The sequence below is a fragment of the Mercenaria mercenaria genome, chromosome 2, assembly GCF_021730395.1.
Source record: "Mercenaria mercenaria strain notata chromosome 2, MADL_Memer_1, whole genome shotgun sequence".
NCBI lineage: Eukaryota > Metazoa > Mollusca > Bivalvia > Venerida > Veneridae > Mercenaria > Mercenaria mercenaria.
In genome coordinates, this window is record NC_069362.1 from 85,777,194 (window position 1) to 85,787,241 (window position 10,048).

Here is a 10,048-nt window from a genome sequence, read left to right on the forward strand (position 1 = left end):
GAACAAGCGGACATATTCATGGAAAGGAAACAAAACGAATATATAAATACATGGATATGTAATAAATGTACTTACCTATTATACATTTACATCCAAGTTTATTAATCCATTATATACACTCAATACACTCGGTAAACTATCCCGAGATAAACGTTATTCATGATATGCACGAGTCAGTTAAGTAAAACTGATATAAAGATCCTAAATAAAATTGCAGATTAATTTGAGGATGTCAAAATTGTACATCCTGCAATGCACTCTCATTTAATTTCTTTTAGCTACTCAAACAAAATACTTCTAAATTAGACGGGAAATGTATTTCATTAAAAACACATTCATGGGATTGAAAATGAAAAAGGAAAAAATCTATGAAATTGATTTGTAATTTTGAAACTTACATTTTGATAGTCTGCCATAAAGGTCCGTTAATTATGTTATAATCTGTCAGGCAATGAAAGTGCTGTTGAAATAAATGCAACGAAACGTTGGTTATAATTGTGACATGCTTGACTTTCAATCCAGTGGCCAATGTTCAAATACAGTCAAGCACTTGAAATTTAAGAGATACTCTTAAGAGTAGACCACCGAAGTATGAGGTCTGTATTGGTTCTTCAAAGGAAACAGTGCTACCTGTGTATTGATACTATACACTAAGCACATTAATGGTTCAAAAAGAGCTAAGTTCAGTAAGCCATAAATGCCTGTTTCTTAAGGATTTCTCTCTTTCTATTACTGGGACTTTTTCCCGCTCTGTCGCTCTAGTCAGACCGCCCTGTGTCTGTACTGAAAGAGGATGATTTTGGCACCTGGAGTGAGTGCCTCCGTATGTAAATGTGTTCATAATGAAAGGATGCTGAGTAAATACACTATTAAATCTAATACGAGGGGTGTTCAAATATGAATGCAACCAGGCCAATTTTCGAAGTGCTGAACAAACAATGCTAAAATAATTATCTCAATCTTTCATAATACTCACCACCATGTGATTTACAAAGTTTCAGTCTTTTAATCCAATTTTTAAAGACGTTTTCATAATCTTTTCAGGGTATACTGTTCAGACACTGGAAAACAGCCGAACCGAGATTTTTGCGCGTTTGATATTTTCTTCCAGCAAGGTGTTTTTGAGCCTCGGATTTAGGAAAAAGTCACAAGGGACAAGATCTGGCGAATAAGGAGGGTGAGGAAGCTCGACAACCTTTTCCTGTTTCAGATATTCGCGTACAATGGCCGCTTTGTGTGACGAAGCATTGTCATGCAACAACCTGACACCACGGAGACCAGTTGCTGGTCGACGGTTTGCGAAATATTTCTTTAATTTATGAAGGACCTTGTCTTTGTAAAACTTGGCACTTAACCTTCTCATTTTCAAATCACGTCTGAGAATTGTATGAGCAGCTCCTACTAAAATACCAACGCATTTAGCTATATGTATAGTTGCGCGCATCTTTTACTGAATCTACACCACTTTTAAATTTCTTACACCACCGTGTGACAGATGAAAAAGAAAGTTCATTGTTCCCATAAACACGACATATTTCATTAAATGTGTATTTCGCCTGTATACCAAGAATACAGCGGTTCTTGATATAGGACCGTATTTGGTCAGTGAAAGGAGACCTTTTCCCAACCATTTTAGCTTTAGTGTACACGAGTAGATAGTGTTAATCGAGCTATTATCAAAGCTAGACTGAACGTATTTAAACATGTATTGTATCAATGGAGAGCTTACACAACCCTCTATACGATACATGTACCTGTTTCGTGCAAATCGTGGTTAAAAGCGAGATATTGGCCTAGTTGCATTCATATTTGAACACCCCTCGTAATAAAACTAACATAATAACAATAATAATAATAAGAAGAAGAAGAAGAAGAAGAAGGAAGAAGAAAAATGAAATGTGGCGTGTTGGTTGCATAGTAAGATCTAAAATGATTGAATGCATCAGTGTCATTTACAGGCAAATAATTGTCCCTAGGTAGGATCCGAGACTTATGTAGGTTCCGCAAAGAAAAACGCGAATTAAACACGAAGAAAGTATATGTTTGATCATACCTATATGAAGATATATGCTTTTAATGCACAAACAATAAATGATATTTACGACATAATTAGAGTGAAATAAAGGAACTGTACCATTTGAAAACCTTTAAAAACTGACATTTTTTATGTTAATTGTATATATATATTGTAGGAAAACGGCTTCAATTATGATGCAACATGTAGTTATATAATTATATTCTAGATAGAACAATCACACAACAAAAATGTCGTGTATACAACATCAAACAACAAAATGTTGCGTGTACCAAAATATTTTTGCAAAGGTGAGGGGTGGGGGGGGGGAGGGGCGGGGTTTAGAAGTAGCACATAAAAATCTTCAATTACAGTATAAATTTATGTATATGTCCAAATCAATAAATATCCCGTTAAGTGTTCGTTTTGTACAGGAATTACATTTTCATTCACGGCTACGATTTTTTCGTCACTATAACCTGGCACTGTACCTTCAATAACTTTTTTTACAAACAAAGATATACATAAAAGACCAAAAGCCGAGTGAAGATAGTTTATATCACCACCAACTTGGCGTTATCATTTGAAAATCCGTATATGATAAACACACTTACCACTGCAAAATGTGTCCTCTGTTATGTCGAAAAGTAAACAAATGACGCCATTTTGAACTGCAAACAGCATTTTTCTCGCCTAAAAAGCAGCAAAATGCAAAGTACGTCCACCCCCTGATCTAAATGGTATCAATTGTACACGAAGATCACTATAGACTGGGCATTCCAAGGTAAAATGGAATTCATCTTCAGTTGATCGTTTGTTACATAATGTGCATAGACGTTCATTTATATTTCTATTCCTATATCTGCCTTCTTCTATTTCTAAACAGTGAGATGACAAACGCAACTTTGTTAAAATATGCCTATGTTTACAGTTTTCAACTAATAATAGGTACTCGGATAATTGAAATGAGTCTTTCAATTCTTTGAGCAGCATCAGTGTAGGGCTATTGTTTATGCAGCGTTTACACTAAGCCATGATGTCCACGATGTCCACGACTTGAGAGAAGCGTGGTGAGCGTGGGGGTCGTGGGATCGAATCGTGGTGATCTTGGGGGAATTTGGTGGAATCGTGATGATCGTAAGGATCGTGACAACATTTTTGACAGTCAAAACTTTTTCCACGATTATCCGGATTTATCGTTAAATCTTGAGAGAGCGTGATAGAACGTGGAAATCGTAGTAGAGCGTAGTACAGCTAAACAGACCTTAACGTAGCACACCAGACCTTGATGCTCCGTCGTAGGGGATCTTGATGAACTTGGTACAAGCTGCCCGAGTGGGCTGGCTTTTGGATAGCTATAGGTTTTCCATCCAAGGCCCCTATCGCATGTGGAACATTCCATTGCTTCTCGAACTTGGTGATAGGACAGGAGACAACCTCATCTTTATATGTTTCGACAATTGCCTTACAAACTTCTGCAACAATATGGCATATGGAGGGACGACTACATCTGATGGCATAAGATAGTGAAGGGTATTTATCACCAGTGGCCAGATGTCTGAGGGTGAGGGCCAGCTTCAGTCCAGGTGACAGGGGTTCTCGTCTGGTACTTTGCCTCTCTATGCTTGGTGCTATTCTTTCCAGAATCACATCAAATAGATCTTTAGGCATCATTACATAGTTGACGTTGGAGCCGACATCTTCACGCCTGAGTTCTCGGTTGAGAAGTTGTGAGTATTGTCCCAATTGGTGCCTTCGGTTTACACTTAACCATGGTCTCACCCAGCAGGTCCTAGGCCTTCTATTTCTTCTCCTTCCTCTCTCTTCTATCCTGCCCTGTTCAGTCCCTTGTTGCTGCTACCGACGAGTAACTATAAAATATCTTTAAAAAATAGATATTCGGCGTTGGTTGGACGGTCAACTACACTATACATAAATAGTTACACTTTGGACTTCCAAGATTCTTGTAATAAAAACCAATCATCATTCAGGTAAAAAAAACAAGGACATATATCAAACAGGGAATGCCATGTTCCAAACCAAAAACAAAGCCTCTGCAAAACTCCAATAATACGTGTATAAATACCTCCTGTCTACAGTGATATTTTGTGTTTCTCCGATAAACTTAATTAGTGACAGTATCTACTAGATTCTATATCTAGCTAATACTCTGTTGAAATGTAACGAAACTTTTTGTGAAACAGTTTACTAATTTAAATGTAAGCATGCATTCATTTCTGTCCTGTCCCGCTGTTTTTATTGGTTGAAGAAGTATAAATTTACAATCTTTAAGTATGCCAAAAGTTAGTTTGGACAGCTACGCCGAAAATGGGTTAGAAATTTAAGTATTACGAATATGCTTCGCATGTATAGGAAACATGATGCGCAAATAAGAATAAGGTCAATATATAATAAAATGAAAGGAATGGAGATCAGTTATCTTTGCTGACAAACAACATTCATTGGTCCCGAAGGCTGGTTGGTATTAGCAAGAATCAATTAAGTAAATGAATGATTCCAGTGCCAGCAGTTCGTCATACATTTAGTGACATCTAGAAAACTATGAATTTTGTTGCTAACAGTCATTTTGGGCAAAATAGTAAATTTAGTCAAAAGAATATAATAATGACTTCGTTTGCATCATGTGAGTTAGCATAAAAGACAAATATAATTTCAAATATACACGTAATAAAGAAGATGATATTCTTGAAGAGGATATTCTTGTCAAAAATAATATACTACCCATTAAGAAGATTTTCCTCTTGCCAGTTTGCAAAAGTTTATTTATAGTCGTCACCGGTAGTCCATATAATGAGCGACTCCTTCAGAAGACTGTTAGTGGGAAGATAGTGCAAGATACAGAAGACGCTCCAATTCCAGAAGCTTCCCTGGTTCTTTAGCGTGCTAGTTGTAAAGCACCCATACGTGGGACTCTTATCCAAATGTTAGTAATTTTAGTTGGAGGAGCGGGGGCTAGACCTCACGACCCTTGGTTTCGTAGTCAGACAGTGTTACCACTGGACCACTGCGTGCGCTCTAATCTTACTTGTGAAACACTTCAAACATCTGTTTATACCCTCCGTGACCTCAGTACTTGTAACAAGAAATATCTTTAAAAATGATACTCGGCGAATTGTAATAAGGAAAGAAGTTTATGAATTTTTTTATCTAACATTCATCTTTCATCTAACATTTTTCAAATTGCAAAACTAAACACCGCACTTCAACAATTTAAATGGTTCTCTTTTAATTTTTCGCAAAGGTTTCGTAGGGTTGCAATTTTGTTTCGTTTATCCTTAGACGAATAATTACAGCAGTAGTTTGATGAAGATTCATGAAGCGGTTCATGAGAAGAGGTCATTAAACGTGTTTATATTTTAGCTAAATTGGTCCCTATCCCCATTTGTAACAAAATAGCAGGAGACCTTACGATATTGTTACACATCGAGTTTGATAAAAATCCATTACATTTTAGTGGTTAATGCGAAGAAAGGCATATATACTTTTAGCTATAGTGGTCACTAATAGGGCCCAAGTTCCTAGTTTTAGCTCTAGCAGCCCCTAAAAGGGGTCAAATGTCCCAGCTGAACAAAAGTTGGCTGCGGGCCTAATAAAGATGCTACAAATCAAGTTTGATTAGAATTCATGAGAAAAAATGAATTAAAGGATTTTTTGATTTTTATTATTTTTAATTATTTCTAAAATAGGCCAACTGATCCCGCTTTAACAAATGCATATTCGCTTTTCGTGAATCTTTGGACAATGACGTCACACCTATAAAAAAGTGAAGGTCAAGCAAAACATACAATTGTAATTATTTCAATATTTCTGTTTCATAAGCAAAGTTTGACCGTAGTCATATCACATAGATAACTGTATGCAATGTACCTTCATTTCAGTGGAATGAGATTCAGTCATTATATAGCATATATATAATGAAACAGATTTCAGCCGAGTTCAATATTTGCATACCATACTAAAGAAAAATATTCATATATAATAAATCAGTTAAATAGTTTATAACAAATATGTCAAAGCAAACAAGTACTCATTTTAGTATGCAATCGGAATAAGTCATAAAAGCAAGAAACCTTTTCATCTACAGACGACAATTGTAACAAGGAATCTTTTTAAAAAAGCACTTCTCTACATAAAAGACTCTTGTCACACCCTTATTCATGTGATACGCAGACCGTATTCAGCTCTTTCTTTAATTTGAGATATGTTGGTATTTGAACAGGTTTTTATCATATTTATTAAACTTACTTATCATTTTGAGATATATCAATATTCTTGCTAAATGTACTGAGCCAAAGTTAGCTTTAAAACTGTGAACAGCGTCTAGAATAAACGCTTTGTCTACATTTCACTCCGCGTAGCACAATCAACAGAGTGAAAGAAATTGACACTCTCGTCCAATCAGGCAGAGTGTTGCATAAATCTTCCATTTTGATAAATTATCTATAATGCGTTATCAAGTAGTTTGATTTGCAAACTGAAGTCACGTGGCATAGGTAACGAAAACGAATTTAGACGGCGTCGCCGAAAAAGCTTACCCGTCATGTCATCGGGAGTTGGAGTGTACATTTCAGTTATGTGCGCTGTTTATCAGTAAGCATGTTGCAAACATGTTAAAAAAATCCCCAACTGCAGTTTTTACACGTCAAATGTTTTCTTTTCTTATTTGAAGCTAATGGTGGGTAATTGATTGCAGAGATACATTATTGTCATAACCTTTTTTACGCATTCAAAATACATATGACATGGTCAACGTGCGAAGAAAACTGGTTTCAAATTTTCATTCTTTTGTAAAAGATTCTAATGATACTTTAATCAAAACAAATGTAAGAATATTCTAGACTTGCGGAATATTCCATATGCTTTCCAAACAGTTTCTGTCTTAATATTCCTAAAAATATCGCATATCCAAAATATAACATAAAGTGTTTATGTTCAAGTCATACCCATCTAATAAAAATGTTTTTAAAACAATTTGCCGAGACATGTGCCATACACTCTCTTTATCCGATTACTTAAATGGAACTGCTTGAAATTCAAGAACGAAATCGGGACTTAGTCTAATGTTCGAGGAATCGTCAGTCTTTTGGCATACATGTTCTTTTTTAAATTGCTATGTCCTTGACTGAAAACAATTCTTCCCAAATTGTATTTTGTTGAAACAATGCTATATACATTGTATATATTATTCTACAATAACGCCATTCCGTTTGCTATTATCCAAGTCGACGCATTTTCTGAATGTCTCATATAACAAGAATTTATACGTATTTTGGCAGAAAAACTGCACGTGCCCCTCATAATGCGCCTTCGGTAGACTGCGTGTACATAAGGTCCTATGTTGACGTTATATTTTCGTGTAAATAGAATGTGAGTGAGTTTAGAAGTTTTTCGTAGTTAATTTGAACAGTTGTCTTGAATTAGAAACCAACACACATTTCAGTTTTGACTGGCCTACACGCAGAATAAACGGCAGCTGGTAACGTATATTGCGGCAGTATCAAATTATCGGTTGTTTGGAAAGAAATACGGGCAAAGCGTCAAACGGGATAGATGTCGTTAATGGGCGGTATGGACCCCTTGAGATGGGTTTAATTTTTAATGTGATAATTGTGACAAGGAGTACTTAAATGAAAATGTAAAATAGCGAGAAGTTAATAAAGCGCGGAAAAAAAATAGATCGAACGGAATATCACAAAAATATATGAAATCGTTGCATCAATTTATTCAGATTTAACTCAAATTGAAAAAGAAATGAATAATTCTACAGACTCTGCTAGTGATCTTGTAGTGTTGAAAAGTGGATATGACTTGCCAGTAAATGGTTTGGCTAGTGGTTTGTTCTATTATCTCCATATTCCCGCCATTTTCTGTATATGCTGTAGTTTGTGTTGTGTTGTCATTACCCTGACTTTGTCATTTCGATATGGGAACTTTAGGACTTTCTTTTCATGGACTAAAAGCGAACGTTTAATAGTATACTTGGCAATTTGCGACGGCGGATTCAATATTTTTCACAGCATGGATCATTTACACTACGTCATTACTAAAGACCATGTACGTCCCAAGGAGCTGTGTGAGTTATATGCCTTTTTGCTGGCGGAATTCGTTGCATCACAGAACTTGATAGTTAATATTGTAGCAATTAACGCATTTACGATTATGGTATTCAAAAAGAATATAAATTTCGGAACATACGACTGGAGGCTGTTGGTCTGGACATTCGGACTCCCGTTTATCGGCGCAACAGCTGTTGCTGTCACCGGACAACTTGGACCTAATGGATCATCGTATGTAAAACAGAGTTTACATTCCAACTGAAATTTGTTTTCGACATCTACATTTAAAAAAAAATGCAAGCAATTTGTAATCAAATGACATGTTGAATCACTCTCATTTAATGTTCGTTTGCCTAACAGGAAAAACATCAACTTAACGCTCATTTAGAAATAAAGCAACCAGTGAAAAGGAAAAAGATCTTTACAATAACATCCCTTGATAATATTACATGGTAAAGAAGACGTACCAAAAACATCATAAAAAATATGTAATATTTACACTTATCATATATACTACCTTTGTGTATGTTGTTAAACTTAACAGATGTATTTTCAATTTCAGCTGCTTTTTTGACGGCGTCAAAGCAAAAACTGCCAACATCTGTTTCACAACAGTTCCCCTTCTATTAGTTCTGGTCATGAACAGTGTCATGTATGTTGTAACATGGAAACGCATCAGGCAAGAAACATACTCTTTAAACCAAATTTTACAGACTCCAAACATCACAAACAGATCTCAACGTGCCGCGAAAAATATGTCCATGTTTGTTGTTGCTTTCTTTATTCAATGGGGGCCTCTGTCACTGTTCGGAATCTGGTCACTACTAGATGCAAATATACCGCTGGCATTGTTTCATATTGTTGTAGTGTTATCTAACATTGGGGGATGTTTGAATCTCTGTGTCTATATGATCATCAGACGTAGAAAACTGAAAAGTAGACGCATAGCCAACGAACATAGACAAACAGACTCCAACGAGATGAAAATGTCAAACGTAGCTTCCAAGGGGAAAACAGAGATATAATTGACTTTGTAAACTCGCAAGGATACATGATTATATGACATTCCACATTTTTAATTTTGATTCTAATAAGTGTGACATGTGTTTCGTACATGTAAATTTTGAATACAGTTCGTTCATTTTTTCTTGTACATTTTGCTTGTATGATAAACTAATGTTTATATGGACTAAACGAAAAATTGTTTTTGTTGCTAAAATACAAAAAAAAATGTAAACTTTATCATGCTTTCATGCAGTTATTGTTGTTACCCAGGACTACAAAACGGTATCCAATTAACAAAGTGTTGAGAAGGTAATTTACAAAAGATTATTACCGTTTTAAATTACTAAAACTTAGCCTTTTAAAAAAATATCTATTATTATACTTTAGCGGATTGCAAAACAGAAACCCAAAATATATCTGGAGTTCCATTGCTAAACACGGGTCAAACTTGTTTGTTTAGCACTGCGGCCTTTCATAGTGTCGGTTTTATAATTGTAGCGATGATGAATCCTGTAGAAATAACAGTTTTACGAGTTTATTTCGGCAGGATGATTTAAATTAGCTAGACAGTTCATTATTTAATTTAGAAAGCAAACTCTGTATAACGTGTACAATTCGTCAGCATACAGCATTTTGAACCTTAATATATTTTGTATTATTAATACTAATATACCTAAACATGATATTTTAAGTAAAGTAGAAGAGATCTCATTGCAGCAGTTTACGCAGCGTTGGTTGACTCATGGGTACATCGGTAGGGGGCGTAATAAACTTTTTAAGAATGAATTTTGTACAGAAAATTATTGTAAGTTAATCAGGCCAATGCAACATTTTTTTATCTTTGTAAATAAGTATTATTGGGCACATTTGTGTCAAATAATATTAAAATCCCTCGAGTTATGGACCAGACAGGGAAAACCCTAATGACCTTCGATCTCCGACTGTGAACTTG

At 35.4% G+C, this 10,048-nt stretch overlaps 1 protein-coding gene across 1 annotated transcript; it reads left to right on the plus strand.

Annotated features, from left to right (window-relative positions):
- Window positions 1-7,786: 7,786 nt before the first annotated feature.
- Window positions 7,787-9,315, plus strand: LOC123562333 (uncharacterized). Its single transcript, XM_045354974.2, has 2 exons — window positions 7,787-8,322; window positions 8,654-9,315. Exons 1-2 carry the CDS (start codon window positions 7,787-7,789, stop codon window positions 9,114-9,116), a joined length of 999 nt encoding a protein of 332 aa, XP_045210909.2. The 3' UTR covers window positions 9,117-9,315.
- The last annotated feature ends 733 nt before the right edge of the window (window positions 9,316-10,048 follow it).

Excerpts from the sequence above, each read along its gene's own strand:
- LOC123562333 (XM_045354974.2), top strand. The coding sequence starts at position 7,787 with ATGAATAATTCTACAGACTCTGCTAGTGATCTTGTAGTGTTGAAAAGT. Across the intron at positions 8,323-8,653 it reads CTTGGACCTAATGGATCATC|CTGCTTTTTTGACGGCGTCA; the intron begins GTATGTAAAACA and ends TTTCAATTTCAG.